Source organism: Geospiza fortis, unplaced genomic scaffold (assembly GCF_000277835.1).
Source record: "Geospiza fortis unplaced genomic scaffold, GeoFor_1.0 scaffold891, whole genome shotgun sequence".
Taxonomy (NCBI): Eukaryota; Metazoa; Chordata; class Aves; order Passeriformes; family Thraupidae; genus Geospiza; species Geospiza fortis.
The window spans coordinates 285,421-302,658 of NW_005054649.1; the positions used below are offsets into that span (position 1 = coordinate 285,421).

At 41.0% G+C, this 17,238-nt stretch overlaps 1 protein-coding gene across 2 annotated transcripts in view; it reads left to right on the forward strand.

The window, feature by feature from the left end:
* Nucleotides 1–17,238, forward strand: part of SMARCD3 (SWI/SNF related, matrix associated, actin dependent regulator of chromatin, subfamily d, member 3) — a 73,559-nt gene that overhangs the window by 41,127 nt on the left and 15,194 nt on the right. For both annotated transcript variants that reach the window (XM_031064904.1, XM_005430565.2), the window contains exons 4-8: nucleotides 4,123–4,245; nucleotides 11,587–11,709; nucleotides 13,437–13,532; nucleotides 14,034–14,135; nucleotides 15,653–15,814. In XM_031064904.1, the coding sequence (XP_030920764.1) occupies nucleotides 4,123–4,245; nucleotides 11,587–11,709; nucleotides 13,437–13,532; nucleotides 14,034–14,135; nucleotides 15,653–15,814 (606 nt within the window). The remainder of the gene's footprint in view (nucleotides 1–4,122; nucleotides 4,246–11,586; nucleotides 11,710–13,436; nucleotides 13,533–14,033; nucleotides 14,136–15,652; nucleotides 15,815–17,238) is intronic.

Below are 17,238 nucleotides of genomic sequence, written 5' to 3' on the forward strand. Positions count from 1 at the left end.
GCTCCAGTTGTTCCTGCCTGCAATAGATCCAATTTTATTTACTGGGCTTTTTCTAGGATCCTGGAGGTGCACAACAATAGGACCTGTGAAAGATTTGATGGCCAGCTGTTGTATAAAACAGGTTCAAATTACATCAGCTTGCTCAGGACCTTGTCCAGACAGGTTCTGAATACCTCCAGCCAAGGATGGACACTCCAGAGCATTTCTTGGCAGCCTGTTCCAAGGTTTTAATACCATAATGTGTTTTGTTTGTTCTGTCAGAGGTTTTTTTTACAAACCAATTCCTTATAGGGAGTGAATTGCCCATGCTTCAGTGAGTTCCTGTTGCCTCTCACCCTAATCTCACGCACCTCCAAGGGGAGGCTGGCCCTGTCTGTGCTTCACCAGTCCATGTGACCATTGCACTCTTCCAGGCAATCTCCTTTTCCCTTTTCTTCTCCAGGCTGGAGAGGCTCTTGCAGCCTCTCCTGGCAGGTCTGTGCTCCAGCCCCCACCGTCCTCTGCAGGCCTTGCTCCAAGATGTCACATCTTTGTTGTCCTGTGCCCACCAGTCCAGATCCAGTTCCACCAGCGTGGAGTAGGAAGGAAGAGCCTCTTTCCTGGGCTTGATGGCAAAACCTGTGCTAATGCAGCCCCTTTTGCAGCTGACTTTTGCTATGGCTGCCTTGCCCCTCAGAGTCCTTCTGCCCTTGTTGTCTGTCCCTCAGGGCCCCCCAGTCCTCTCCTGCCAGTCTGTTTTTTACCCCAGCGATGCCTCCCTGTCCCCCTGCCCGGTGTGATTCCATGCCAGGAGCAGCAGAGCTTTTCCTGTGCCCACCTTCACCGTGCTGAGGTGCCATCCTGTCTGTGCAGCCTGTCAGGGTCCCTGTGCCCAGCCCTGCTGCCCTGACTGACCTGGGCTCGGCACTCTGGAGGCCTGAGGACAGCACTCAGCCAGGAGCAATGGAGCCAAAGACAACAGCAGTGGAGCCTTCTCTGTGGCTTTGGATGTGAGCAGCAGAGCCAGACCCGGACTTGGCTTTTTCCTTAGCTTTCCTTCTGCTGCTCATCTTGCAGAAGGCTTCCTCGTTACTTTCCCCAGCTTGCTGACTGCTGTCATTGCCTTCCAAGCTGTCATGCTGTGACAGCCATAGAAGCTATCCAAAGATGTTTGTATCCCAGAATTTGTAGTGTTGCGGCTGGTCTTTGGTCTCTGATTCTGTCTCACCAGCCTTGCACATCTGTTTACAGGCAGGTGTGGTGGAGCCCCCACACTGTCTGCCATCATGTCATTCATTCCACACTGTCCTCATTGCCCCCACTTGCAAGTTGGCCATTTTTTTGTCATCACTGATAAAAAATCTTGTGAAAATCAAAGATAAAAATGCATAATTTAATAGCAATTGCTTTTTAGTAATTTATAAAAGTCTGAAATGTTTGAATTTTCATAATAGAAAGATAACTGCAGCCTCAAGAAGGACACTGTCTTACTAATGTTAATAGTAATCTCTTCCAGTTATCCATGGAATTCTAAGATAAAGTATAACTACATATGTTCAAAACCTTGGCTGATGAGATGCTGGTTCTGCTAGATGCTTTCTGGAGTTTTGTCAACTAGATAAAGGCCAGAATGGAGAATTGATGTATTGAAAGACTCTTTTTGCATTTATAGTTAGAACTTTAGTAGAAGAGTGTAGACCTGCACGGAGCTATGAACTTTTCTGTTAGGGCAAACCATGCAAGGGAATGAATTAGGCAGGTTGCACAGATCCTTATCACATAGGCACTGTCATACCTCCAAAAGATTACTCCAGTAGTAGGGTGAGAAAGCAAAAGACTGAGAGCTGGCAAAAGTGGCCTGAGTAAGCCTTTGATCTTGCCCAAATCCCATCTTTGCTGTGACCATAACACATCTCTAGAGAAGAATACAAACACAGCAAGTACAATTCTTCTCTCAAATGCTCTCCCAACCTGCGGTCATTTGCAGTTCAAGGAATTAGATGCAGTTTTGTCTTTGGCTGATTTTAAAGTGCTTGTGCTTTTTAGCATCTTCTAATATTTTGCATCCAGTTCGGTTAAGGGAATGGAATAGGAAATAACCCTTATCACCACTTTCATGTGATAAAAGATGTAAAAGTGTGGAATAAAAATATTTATTGAAGGTTTCTGCTGTATCTACAAACTTCCTAGAAATTTGATTAGATCCTGAGTCTAGTACCCATTGGACCAGCCAGAAAGGTTGTGTAATCTGTGCTGCATAGGCTCTATCCTAAGGACTCTGTAGGCCATGCTTCACCGTGTGCCCAGGGGGTTCACAAACTGACTCTGATGGCACTTGGCATTAAAGGTCTGAAACTGCTTTCTCGGTCCAGAATTTTTAATTGACTGTAGCACACCATCATTAATTTCTTCAGGCAAGGAACTGAGGAATCTTTGTGCAGAACAGGAAAAAAACATTGGAGTGTTTTGTTGTGTCCAAAGATATGCACTCAGTGCCTCGCTGCCCTTGCTCTGCAAGCTGTTTGTCAGTTCCTTGATGTTTCCAGGGTAATGCTTGTTCTTCGTGCTCATGTTTCTTTTATTATGCTGCTGATACTAACATTTGAGAAAGCATATAAGCAGTTAAAACTATCATGGCTTGTCTAAAGCTGAACAGAGTTTTGGCTCTGGTTTCTACTTTTCCAAAGTATCTGTGGTTTCTGCTTTTCCAAAGTTATAGTCTTGCTGTAAGTAGAGCAGGTATTCTACCATCTCAAAACAAAAAGAGTCAGTTGAAAGAGACATTTATTTAATAACCTTAGTCTGTCTAAATACAGCAAGGAGAAATTGTTCGTCTTCAGGCTGGAAAAGAAAATTATTAAGAAAGGGATGGCAAAAGCCTGTAAAACATATAGCAAAGGTGCCTAGGGAATGCCTTCCCACAGCTGCTCCAGCAGTGCAGGGAAATGGCATCAAATGAAACTCACTCGTGGCAGGTTCCAAAGGAGCAAAAGGAGGTTCTTCACCCCACATTGCCTGGAACGCTCTGCCTTGGACTGTTGCGGATACTGAAAGGCAGCAACTTTGAAACCTTGTCGGAGATACAATACTAGGAGAGCCAGCTGTTGGCATGACCTCTGCAATAGTTCTCATGTCCTTGCAGCCCACAGGGAACAGGTGCATGCCTGGTGTCTCTCACATAAGTGTTTGTGCCTTACACCAGATATAAACTGTAATTTTAACTGTAACTAATTCTGTTTCTAAAGCAAAACATGAATATCAACTCAATTCCTATGGAAATATAGGAGTGAATATTGAGTGAATATTGTAGAAATAGAAAAGCTAGAGTGAATATTGTAGAAATAGAAAAGGTTGTGTAGTAGATCTATTTTAATTACTTACAGTACCTTTTTATGGTTTTCCTGCATGAGTTATTCCAAATCAAGAAGCAACATTTTCATTTAAGGGTATACTTACTCATTTCTAAGCTCAGTTCATTAGGTCATACTTCCAACCTACTTCATATCCCCTCCTCTGCTTGTAAAAGAGAAAATAAAGAGAGGTTTGTCAATAGAACTAATGTAGTTAACTAATGTGTTAAAATTCCAATAAAAGTTGGCAGGATCAGAAGTTGACACCTGATGGCTGGTCGTGTTGAAACTTTGACATGAAGGTCAATTTCACCAACATAGGAAGATGTGCTGACAAAGGCAGGCATCCTACCTGGCAGTTTTACTTACAATGGGTGACACTTGTTTTTGAAACACCAACATGAACACACCCCAACCCCCTCCCCCTTTAGTTTGGGGGATGCAGCACTTTTCTAGTTTTGAACAGGACAAATTCACTGTAGTTTGGATTGCCAAGAGTAGTCTCCCTGGCTGCTGGTAGCTAAGCCTCTCTGGAAGAAAACAGCCATGGTTCAGGCTCTGTGGATTCAGGTGGGGTCTTCCAGAATGCATTAGCCTCAGTTCTGTGCTCCTGCTCTTCAGTCTGTGCTTGTCCCATGTCTCTGAGACCTGCCCCACTGTCTGGGACCTGCTGTCGCAGGGAGAGGTCCTCTGGGCACTCCTGTCCAAGGGCTGGGAATGTGTCAGTGTGGCTGTTCTGGAGCGTGGCACATTTGTGCTCCCAGTGTTGAGGTATTCCTTGCTTCCTTCTCAGATCCGGGAGCTGGTTCCTGAGTCGCAGGCCTACATGGATCTCTTGGCCTTTGAGCGCAAGCTAGACCAGACCATTATGCGGAAGCGCGTGGACATTCAGGAAGCGCTGAAGAGACCAATGAAGGTATGTTGTGAGAAATCTGTACATTGTATCAGGGGAGAAAAATAATTCTTGTAGTAAATGGTGGAAATACCTTTCAAGCTAAAGTCTCATAGCAGAAATGCTTTGGAATGGGTTAGACAAAGCTCCTAAGAGCAAACAGCTGTGAATCAGCATCCACAGAAAAGTGGTAGAGAAAATTCAGTGGCTATTACCAGCTCTAGCTTCTGAAAGTCTTTAATAAGGGGCATAATAGCCTAGGGATAAATAAAGGATAGATAAACATTGGTTTGGGAACTTTGTATTAAAATGATAAAAAATGAGAAAATAAGAGATTAGAGGGATATGCTGAAGGTATGTACTACGTTTCCAGTTCAAATTTGGTCAAAAGTGGAACTTGTGGAATAACAGAGCATACAATGGGAAGAATTACTTACAGAAATTATTATCTGTGTAAAAAAAGAATGGATGACATTTTCTGCGGTTTCTGTCAGATAAAGTCCAGCACTTTGCTCTTACTAATATCCCACTGAAAAGGTTTTTTCTAAGTTTTCTGAGTCTATTCATTGGAATCATGGAAGAGTTTAGATAGGAGGAAACTGGAAGTTTCTTTGTTCAACTTTCTGCTAAAAACAGGGCTGTCAAGGCCTTGTTGAGTTTTGAAAATCTGTAAAGATGGAGGTTTTACAGCCTTGTTAGGCAGTCTGTTACATTTTTTCTGACTCTCATTGTGAAGAATTTCTTTTCATTTCTCATTTAAGTTCTTGTAACTGTATTGGGTACCTCATACTCTATTCCTCAAATAATTCTCATAGAACGAAGGGTTTTGTACCCATATGTCTTCTGTGACATAAAGCTATCATTCTTGTCTGTACCACAGTGATGGAGGTCAGCCCAACAAAGATCAATATTCTGTTGTCTTTGTCACTGTCCAGGTACCTGATAAAATGTGGAAGGCTTTTACCTCTTGGTGTTTTTCCAGTTGATATATGTGAAACAAACAAAACATAAAAAAAAAACCCCAAAACAAAAAAAAAACCAATTAAGTTATCAAGTTCCATTAACACCTCCTAGACAGAAAGGAAACTGAATTGTGGGTGGTCTAAATCATGAGTTCATTCTTAAGAAGTGTTGCACATAATAGATTTTACTCTCAGAAGAAATAATTTGTCTTACCTTCTTGATATGGGTAGAACACCATTATTTTAAACTAGTTAGGAATCTGGCCATATTTAAAGGTGATTGAAGACTTTGAATTAAATTCATAAATCAACAGGAAGTTATTTATTCTGTGGCAAAGTCTTTAATGAGGGAATCAACAAGTGCACAAGGTCCTAGCTGTAAGCTATGGAGATATTCAGTGTCTGGGATAGGGGAGAGTGTAGGAGGCACAACACTCTACAGAAACTGTAGACAGAAAATTCTGTTTCTATCTAGGGCTCAGCAAACACATTTTAAATATCACTTACTCAGTTAACATCTAGAGAATGATCAAACAGATGTTTTCCAAATTCATGTGTAGGTAGTCCTAGCATATAGGTATCAGAACTGTCAAAATAGGGCCAAACCTAGATAAACTTGGGTTTTTCTTAATGTTAAGTATTTCCATTTTATTATAGTTGCAGAATTGGTAACAGCAATAGAAGTTATCTCTGCATTTCCATCTCTTACCAAAGCTCTTGTAATTTTGAAATACTTGCTTTAGAACAGTGATTCTCAAACTGGGATTGTAATCCTATGAGAAATATGAATTTATCTAAAGTATGTGAAATTATGTAGGGAATATGCAGGATTTCTCAGAGTTATCAGCTGTAGCTGCAGTTACGGTGTTTGTCGTGGTGATTGAGCTACAAACAGCTAGAATCTCTGGTTGTAGGGAACCACAGATTTATGGTCTGGTGTTGCTCAGGCTGGGGTTTTTTTCTGTCTGAAGACTAACTATTCTGGGGAAATTTTAGGCATAAGTGGTTAAAGCTTTTTTTTTGGAGAGGACAGTGCATAAAATATGTTTGGCTTGTTGATCCTACTTGGATCTCCTGAGAACAGGTGCACTCTTGAACCAGATGACAGCTGTGGGATGGCTCAAGAAGTGAGGAGACCTGGGGTTTGGGCGGCTGTTGAAGGGGAAAATGGCCTTCCCCACCTGTCAACTCCTTTGTCAGCAGCCCTCTTCAGCTGCCTTGGCAGTTTTCTGCTGGTTGGGCACTGCTGTGTACTCTCCTCTTCTTCAGCCAGCCCTGCGTTCTTGGATTGCATCTGTCATGAGAGTCTCAGAATTCCTTGTCTGCAGAGCAGCATTAGCAAAAGTCCTTGTACTGACTTAATGGAAGACCCACATGGTCAGAATTCCAGAAAGAACTTTAGGAGGTAGTCAGGCAGACAGGGCTGTTTGACAGATATAGCAAGCTCCATGGCCTGAAGGAAACAGAAACCATACACTCAACAGATCAGTAGATGTCATTAAAGAATCAATTACTGAAAATCTATGCAGTTCTAAGGCCATGGTGGACTTTGGGAGTGGGATTTATTTGGCTAAGTATAGACATAGCCATTTCATTCATTTATATGTGAGCTAGTCACTCTCGGCTCCCTTCACAGTTGAGAGATTAAGGTGGTGTAGACAATGGTGTTCAGGGCACAATTCTTTTATACAGAAGGGGATGTTTAAAATAATATAGATAAATAACACCCTAAAAATGCTTATTTGTCTCCATTGTGTAACCTTGAAACAGACAGTTGTCGCCATAAACATAATTTCAAGACTGAGATGATTTTCATCCTAAAGCCTGAACCAGGGTCTTCTGACTGAGAGTGGGATGTGACCATGACACAAGCAGGGCTCCCACTCCAGGTCCTGGCACCACAGAAAGTACTTTCGTCTCACCCAAACCGCAGACTGTCATCCAGAGACTGTCCCTCTTTTGCAGTGAACTGGTGTGAGACATTCAGTTTAGCAGATATGTGTATAGTTGCAGTTCCCAAACTAAATGATCTGCTTCCAGGTTCTCCATTTTTAAGTGAAAAACAAGTAGTAGCATCAGAACACCATCATAGTGTCTCTCTCCCTAGTTTCGTGAATTGAGATTTGGTTTTCCCCCACTTTCAGGTTTTAAGATGACTGAGGAATTGATTTTGGATTGTTGCCAGAAAGCAATTCGGGTTTTTTTCTGAAACACTTGTCTTGTGGCATAATTCTGTGTTCTGCTTTTTGCATTATGAGATAAGGAAAATACAAACACCTTATCTCCTTTAATCAGTCAGTGTTTTAAATATGTCTTTCAGGTTCTTTAATGGTCTTTAACGTTCTCTTTTCTCAGGTAAAAAATTCATTCCTACCAATCCCTGTCGAAAAATAATTTTGCAGTGCACCTGACTTTTTCTTATTACCTGTCACTATACAACTCCTCATTCTCTCCTGAGGAAGTAGAATATACAAGTACGAAATAAGCTGCTACAGCTGATTTTGTAGACTGTTGTGCATACTAATTTCCATTTTATTCCTCTGTAGCATTTGCTTCACTTTTTTTGAGTTTTGTTGTCATTGTTTACGCTTTTATAGAACTGTTTATAAGTGTTTTTCATGTGCCGGTGCAATTTTGAACTCAGTAAATACTTTCTCATTCCTTTTATTATTCATTATACTGGTGTAGTATACCAAGTCACTGGTTTTTCTGCTTTGGGTTGGCCATTTTTAAGTTCATGTCCATTTTCTTTTCAGGAGTTACCTAACTAATTTTGTTTCCTCTACAAATTTTGACATATCTTGCTGCTTCTCTGAGCGAGATACCTCTATACTCCAGCTCTGATATGGACATTCTTCATTTAATTTGGGTATTTTATAATGATCAGACAGTGGTCATTGTTTTTTCTGTCTCCTGATTTTCCATGCTACCACTGTTCATTTTGCTTTCTAAAAAGTTTTTTTTTTCTGTGAGACCAGAGAACTGTTACTGTATATGCAAAGGCAGAAACCCAGATTTTAGTATTTTCTGTGCTTTGTGCTTGAGGTTTTTATGCTATATTGAGGTTCATAGAAATTCACCCTTAAGATATACTTAGAGAGCTCTTAACACAATACTACTTACAAGATTGGCAGTCAGATTTTCTTGAGTCAGTCAGCAGTAGACTGTCTGCTAATAACTTTGTTTGTTTGAAATCCCAAGCACAACTTCCCTGGAAGTGTCTGGGAGGTTTTGGGTCCAGCCTGAGAGTTCATTGAAGGAAACTAGCTTCAGCAGTTGATGGAGATTTATCTGGGGGATGGCACACAGATCGTGGGTTCATCAGATGCTTGCTTTCTGATTCAGCTTGTTAGGGATTCACTATTAATAGAAACTGGAAAAAAGAAAAAGGAACACTGTAAACCAGGGAAGGTTTTCTGGAGGATTTGACAGATCTCTGGCATTTCACCCATTTAAAGCTGTATTCATTACTTAAAGCTGTATTCATTTGTGTGAAGATGACATCAGAGAACTTGGAGAAAGAGCAAGCTTTGGGTGTGCTGCTCCACCATTCCTGTCAGCCTCCCATTCCAATCTGTTTGATTTCATGTGAGCTTGCCCAGCAGCTGTGCTGAGACCTTTATAGGAGTTCATTGCTGACATGACCACTTATCTGTTACATATGATTACTTCTTTCCTTTTCCTTTTCTCAAGGAGAAATTGTGAGTGAAATACAGTGGGTTTAGGGGAAGACTTTTCATTTTAATATGACTGCTATTTAAAGTTCCTTTTGCTGAAGCTGAGTCAAAGATCAGTGTCTTACTGTAAAAGAACAAGATCAAATGTTTACTGATTTTTGGACAAGAGATTATTTGATTCACAAAGTTGATCAAGACTCTGTGAAGTTCCTCCTGCTTAGCTTTACCTTTTTGGGTGGTGAAGTTCTGGTGTGTCTGAAGAGATGAAATGTGATGCTTACTTTTTGCCCTAGAGCTGTAAGTCTTCTCTTTAGTTTTTGCTTCCAGCTACTGAGAGTCCTTTGGTTGCTTGCTCTTCTGTTCTCTGAGAATCCACCATACAGAGAGGAGAACGGATTTTAGGTCTGTGTGATAAAGCACATGGCTGAGAAATTTACAGAATTTATTGAAGGGCTGTTGCTTCTTGCCACCTCTTTATGTAAGCTGCGAAGCAATCAAGTTGTTCATAAATGTTATCATTTCCTCTCTGGATGAGATGGAGTTGCTCAGCTGGAGATGGAAGAAGGTGTTCTTTCTCTCATTCTGAGAGCCTTCTGGATATGAACTTGACATTCTTGTGGAACATAGGGATACTGAGAGTGAACCAAATGCAGTGATTTTTGATGTGTATCAGCAACTGAGGAGACTTTATGGCCTGTACTTTAAAACTCCACCCAGCACCACGTTGGTGTCTTTCTTTCTTGAGCTCAGTTTTGACTATATCTCATCTGTGAACTGGCATCTTCCAAGACTGGACATCCCTATGATAGCAGTATGGCTGTGCATGCTGGAGTTGTTACTGGATAGATCCCTTCAGGTAGGATTCATACTGTACTCTTGGGTCCCTGCTAAGGGTCTTATTGCTCACTGGTAGTTTGAATCAGCTGCCAGGAGAATAGTCACAGTAGGAGAGAAAGGGCTTAAGAGTCCAAAGTAACTGTTCCTGGCTCTAGAGCCACAGTTCTGAAGTCTTGCTAGGGATTTCTAAATTTATTTTCTTTAAATTCCACAGCATGAAGTATGCATTACCACTGCTGGTAATAAGGGTATGTAGGGCAAGTTCAAGAGCCATTGTCTAGTTCCTGGACCTGGAAGAGGAGACAGCCTCCCAAAATGTCTGGGAGCAGAACCATTCCCAGGTAGCTCTTACAAGGAGCCAGTGGTGCTGGTGACACTAGATGTCTATTAAGTAAAAGCCTGCTTGTGTATGTAGGTACAGTTCTGCAAGGAATCCAGCTGGGGGTAAAATTTAGGAATGGTGCATAAAATGTCCAGGGTAATTTGAAGAGTTTTGAGTTTAGACATGTGAAATCCTTCACAAATCCACCACACTAAATAGAGATTTGGGGTCATTAAAATAATTATGTTATGAAATAGCACTTTGGCAACAGAAATCCTGTGGGAAAAGATGGAAAAAACATGGATTCACAAGAATATTTTTCTGCTAATCTGCCTGTTCTTACCTGTGTAAATCTGCCATTTTCTACACGGATGGCACTTCGGAAAATCCTGTTCCCTGTCAGAGCATACTGTTGACACTCCATTTCTATCAAACCTCTCTGTCGCTGTCTTCTCCAGATTTGGCAAAATGTAGTAATTTTCCTGTTCCTCTTCAGCCATACATCTCTGCCTTCCCCATTCCTCTATGCCAGATTATGCTGTATAATCTGCTGTATGGAACTTCGTTCTCTCCTATGTGTGTATAAGCTTTACAAGATTGCTCCTTTCTTACGTTCTTTTGTTGGCATTAACTTGACAACTGTAGCCTTTTTGACATTGTCATCTACATAGGTATTGGAGATTAGAGTCCCAGAGTCATTTTTGGTAACAATCTTTTCTGGAATCCATGCATCAGACTTAATAGCTGGGTTTTCCACATGATGCATGGAAGGAAGGGCACTGGGAGATGACACAGCCATAAGCCACTACAGTGACCCGGAAGCTTCAGGTGGTCTGTAAAAATGACAATGTATTGGCATGATTGTATCTCTGACAGACTTTAGCACCTGGGTTAGGGATGAAGCAGGGTGCCTTCCTTCACACAAGTCTCCCAGCAAGCTGGAGCTGCAGCATGTTTGCGCAGGGTGAAGGCAGCTGGGGTGAAGAGGAGGGTAATGCAGTGGTGTGTGTGTCGCTGTGTTCAGGTGTGTCTGCAGGAGGATTGTTAGCAGCTGCTGCATGATGGCACAATGCAGATGGGCAGAGGTGTGCTCAGCAGGTAGTTGGCAGCATGAGCTGTATTTGTGACTGCCATTTACAAATCTGAGCTATGCAACTATGAAAGACATTTGTGTTGCAATAGACTTGCAGCTGAATTTTAGCAATCTAGCTAGGTTGAAGCCAGAAAGGACATAATATCATGCTTTACCCACAATGATTTCTCAGATATCTAATCTAGAAGTATAGGATGTATCACTTCTTAGGCATGGCAACCTCCTGTCTTCCTCCATTTATGGTGAATTTCAGCATGTTTGTATAGCCAAGAGTTTTTGAAAGGAATTTTTAGATTCAGCTCTTCAGTGTATTTTCGTACATGTAACAGAATCTTAAATTGTAATACAACTGGTGCAGCTGTACAAAACATGGAGATTCCCTATTATATGTGTAATTGTCACCTTTCCTGCAGCTTCCTCAGATCCTGAACTTAAACTGGATATGTATTTTTCCCTTGTCTATGTGCATAACAGCAAAAGCGGAAACTGAGACTTTACATCTCCAACACATTCAATCCTGCAAAATCAGACGCTGATGACTCTGATGGCAGCATTGCTTCGTGGGAGCTGCGCGTGGAGGGGAAGCTCCTGGATGATGTATGACTTATCTCTGCTTCACTGGGTCTGGCAGGATCTAAAGATTGTCCTTTGGGGTGGTAGGTTGTACTGGGGACATCAGCTGAGACAAGACATGTCTGAATGGCAGTGTTGGCTTGTTGCTGCTGGGAAGGCACTGTGAACCCAAGTGAAGGATAAGGCCCTAACATGGGAACGTTGGAGAGTGCAGCAGAAAATGAGGCAGACATAAGGACAGGATAGTAGGAGGAAGGGGAGAGAAGAGGGCTGAGACTAATCCCTTTAAAGAGATGGGAAGGTTCAGGTTACAGCAGGTGTGGTAATTCTGGCCTGCAGTGGCCCTTGCATCTTGTGAAGAGCAGGATAACAAGGAGAAGGCAGTATTTCATATTCTTAGGGGGTACAACACAATGTATGAATGCTTAGAGCAAGGATGGAAGAAACATTTTACCATTATGAAGTCCTCAGAAACCTCTGTGGTGGATTTAGCTGTCCTTGGGGAAGGCTGGACTTTCCTAATAAAGACATCCATCTATTTGAAATGACTTCACAAGGAAGTATTTATAGGCTAAACAGATGGAGAACATGCATGCATGGAGGGGGCAAGGCTTTCAGTCTGTCTGGAGGTAACTGTACATGAATCAGTCTTGCTGGAGGAGGAAGTGGTGGCAAAGTGCAGCATCTGGGAATTGAAGTTAGATTCAGCTTAGAAATTAGAGCAGAAATTTCAATAAAGAAAGAGATTCTTTATTGGAAAAACATAACTTTTCAATTACCAGCATTTTTAATAAAATATCATCCGCATTAAATTTTTTAATAAAATATTATCTGCAAGAAATAAATTGGAATCCTGTGGCCTGTATTCTGTGGAGAGTCAGGTAATCACAGACCTTCTAATTTTTAATATAGACAATATGAGCTGTGCACTAAACAACAAATACTGGTAATTAAATGAAAATAAAAAACTTAAAAGGAAATAGTTTTGCTTAGTGTATGACAGTCTGCAAAATTTACTATAATCTGATAAATCAGACCAAGAAATTAGCATTCATCAAAAAAACCCAGGCTGTTAAAAGAAAGGTATACAGAGGACTTAGGAACATAGAATGGTTTGGGTTGGAAGGGATCTTCAGAACCATCTCACTCCATCCTACTGCCCTGGACAGGGACCCCTTCCACTAGTCTGTGTTGCTCAAAGCCCCATCCAGCCTGGCCTGGAACACTTTCAGGGATAGGGCAGCCACAGTTTCTGTGGGCAACCTGTGCCTCACCACCCTCTGAGTAAAAAATGTCCTTCTTAAGACCAGTCCAACCCTGTAATTACAGATCTTGGTAAAAAGTTGCCCTTGATATTTCTTACAAGCCCCCTTTAAATACTCCCTGCAACCTGTGTTTCTCTGGGCTGAACAACCCCAGCTCTCTCAGCCTGTCCTCACAGGAGAGGTACTCCAGTCCTGAGATAATTTTCATGGCAATTTTCTGGACCTTTCTCATGGATGCCATGTTCACCTTACAAGCTCGTGCTTTTCAATAACATTAAGAGTCAAGGAAATCTTCCCTAAAATGTACACTGTTCCACTGCTGTTGAGATTTTTTCATCTTACCCTGTTTTTGTCAGAGGGAGAACTCAATTAGATTGATTGCACTTGTGATTTACATGGGATTTATTGTTCAAGACAGACTGAGAAGTCTAGGACACAAGCTAATAAATGCAGCCTTATACATGTCTGGCTCTTCTGCTTGTACAGCTCAGCAAACAGAAACGGAAGTTTTCATCTTTTTTTAAGAGTTTGGTTATTGAACTGGACAAAGATCTTTATGGACCTGACAATCATCTTGTGGAGGTGAGAAAGCTGTGCCCCCTTTGTGCACAAACTACTTACTGGCACACATAAACACCTGGCACCTATTGCTTCCCTTGTTTAAGGGACTTTGTATTCATTATCTCATTTAAAGTATTTTCAAAGTCTTCAAAATTCCATTATTCTTAAGAATGTTTGCTAGAGGAATCTACTCTAAAAGCATAGATGATTTAGTGCTGCAGTGCACATCTTAGAACAGAATGTATGAAAAGATGAAAATATTGTGCACATTTCGCCTAACAAGTAAAGTATGTTAACAGCAGAGCGGATTCTGCACTAAAGCTGAATTGAAATGACTGGAGGGTGGAGGTGGGGGGGTTGTTGTGGTTTGGTTTTGTTGTTATCTTTTTTAGATTATTTTTTAGATTGCCAGATCTTCAGAAAGCTTGCACTTGTCTGATTCTGGTATGGTATGTGTGCTAGATGCACCTCCATGGACATCAGTGACAAAAAGACCAACAATTTTGTTTTTCCCTTTGTTAGTGGCACAGAACTCCCACGACCCAGGAAACGGATGGCTTCCAGGTGAAGAGGCCTGGGGATGTCAGCGTGCGATGCACTTTACTCCTCATGTTAGACTACCAGGTCAGTGCACTGCTTTAGCCTGGACCATACAGCCACTGGGACCTAGTGCAACAGAGCAAATTCATCTTGTCACACAGCTCTAAACCCAATATACTTGTACTTGCAGTGTCACATGGTCCATTGAAGTTAGAATGATACCAAACAGAAGGATTATTTAAAATTTAAAGGGGACAAATCAAGTGAGTTTCTAATACAGTCTAGCAAAACGCTGGTCTTGGCATTATGATAATTAGTATTGTTATTGCCCAGCTGCAGAAAAAATATGCATTTCCTCCTCTAGCTTCTTAGAGAATAGTCAGAGAAGTTGCATGCAAGTTACGCATGTGATTCTTTAAAAGAAGTACAAGAGGAGAAGCTTTTGCTAGTGATACCTGAACTAGCTGTGTAGCTGTGGCAACCTTACCTTGGCACAAACGATGGACACTGCAGTTGTGGAGCTCACTAATCTGACTGAAACGGTCCCTGGAAGAAACATTGCTGTCTTAAGGGAACTGTTAAACTCACTCTGCTGTGAGGAGATGGGATCCCCCTTTTCTATGACGGCTCAGGCTCAGATGCATTTTGATGGTGTACCTTTAAGAACTTGTTCTCTGCCACCTTCTTTTGCCTCCAGGCAAATAGCATCTATTCAGGATATAGGCACTCCATTTTATGTTAGCAGAGAGAAAATTGTATTAATTTTAGGGAGCATATGGGCTAACTGAAATACTGATACAGGCAGCGAGAATTTTTGCTATTAAGACAATATAATGATGTTTGTTATGCTCACCATTATTATAAATTTATGCTTTAAAATAGATGTTCTTTTGTTCTTAGGTCCAGATTTGTTATAAAGCTAGCTTTGGGTGACCTGCCACCCATCAGAGTAACTCTTGCTTATTAATGTGGTGAATACTTACCTGAGTATGAGTACACGCTTGAAGAAGCATCCAATTCCAGATTATCCAAGGAGTTTATTGTTACAAGAGGTGAAGAACAGGGAAGTGGAATTATATCACTGAGATCAGTAAAAGAAATAAATCTATTGACTGGTTATAGTTGGGTAAATTTTTTGGTGTACACCAGAACGGTTCATGCCTGAACAGAGTTCAAAGACAGTGTGTTGACATGAGACAGCAGTTATAAGCAGCTGTGGAAGCATCATCCTGCTTCTCTCTCTCTCTGGTTAACTTCCAGTAGTTCAGAGGAAGGACTGTTCTTTTTCTTCTCTCATTCTCAGAAGTCAAATTTTGCATCAGTGTTGAAAGGGAAAATTCTTCCTGAGTCTTTGTGCAAGTTTTTATTATTTGAAGCATGTGCTACAGGTAGTCTGTGTGCATGGCACAGATACAAGGTCCTTCTTCCTAAGCACCAATGGTGAGACACAAAAATGAAAATTTGTATTTTTGCAATCTCTGCCACTGAATGGGATACTTCTCCTAAAGAACAGAGTCCCCTGAGAATTAAAACTGAAACTTCCTACTTGCGTATCTGTGTGCTTTCCTCTGTGCTGCCACCTCCTTGGCTCTGTGTTCCAGCCCCCCCAGTTCAAGCTGGACCCGCGGCTGGCCCGCCTGCTGGGCATCCACACGCAGACACGCTCGGCCATCATCCAGGCTCTCTGGCAGTACATCAAAACAAACAAGCTGCAGGACTCCCACGACAAGGAGTACATTAACTGTGACAAGTACTTCCAGCAGGTAACTCTTGTTTGGACACAGTAGCTCTTTAGAAGCAAACTCTAACATCCAGCCACAAATTTGGGATGAATGAAAATGACCGATTTTTATTTTCCCTTGATGATTTGTGGTATCCTCAGCACTGAATGGCTTTCAGCAGCCACTACAACTAATATCATTAACACCCTCTCCATGTGCCAGTGTTGTCAAAACCAAGAAGGCCACATAAAAGTATCTCTACCCTTTCTGTAAATATGATTATGGGGTTTTTTTGAAAGGTAATATTAACTGGGCTCTCACTGTCTTACCTGGCTTTGTTCCTCAGGCTCACATGACTTACTTTGAAAGTAATTGAAAGTAGGGTTTGTGATATACTTCTGTGTAAGGAAAATACTAGCAGTTACAATGAATGAATAATGTTTTAGCAACCAATGAAAGTAAATGTTGTGATGAAACTTGTGTCCTGGTTTTCTTTTTAATTTTTTATTTTCTGTTATTAATTTGCCCTACAATAGTTCAAAGTAGCCAATGCTATTTGTTAAGTTAAATTTAAAGATACCTCTGCACATTTGAAACTACAAAATGCAACAAAATAATTGTGAGATTCATGGGTGTGTTTAGGACTATAGAACCAAAGTGATCATGTTTATGTAGTCACTCTCTTGTTTGTTTGGGTTTTGGTTTTTTGAGGATTACAGCATGCAGTCTTTTTCAAAAATAGTGAAAACTCCATATTAAAACCACATAAGAATTTTTGGCAAAATGACAATTCCGTTTGTTCTCTTGATTAGATTATTTGATTTCTATTCTTTATTTATCTATACCAAATTTAGACTGAGTTTTGTTTCTGCCAGCCCAAAGAGGAAATGGGAAGGGGAAGGTGAAAAACATTTGAAAAATCATGAGCAGAAAGAAAAAGGTGAAAAAGGAGTAGTTTTTTATATTTTGGTCAATAATTACAGTCCATCAACTAAAACTGGCAGGTAGCAAATTGAAAACAAACAAAAGCACTCAAGCATATTTAAACTTCAAAACTCCTTGCAAGAGAACATTGCAAATACTAAAAGTGTATATAGGTTCCAAAAGTGGCAAACCAGTGGATGAAAAATCTTGGGCGGTTTTAAATGCAAAGCTGTGGAAGTTGGGAGAGTTTTTTTGGGGGAAGAACCAGTATATGTTTCTCCTGTTATTACATTTTTCCTTTAGTATCCACTTTTGGCCATCACCAAGGGCAGGATAGTATGGTAGATTTGCAGCAGGTCCTTTGCATGACCCTGTGCAGATGTACATATCATATTTTTAGTAAGCAGAAGAGCCTTATCAATTTTATTTATTTTAACTTTCAGTTTAAGAACTTTGTTAGAATAAGAAGTTGTTGAAGCTATCTTCTCCTCATGCATCTCATTAGAGACTTATTTGCTCTTAGGTCTCGTTTGTCTTAAAAC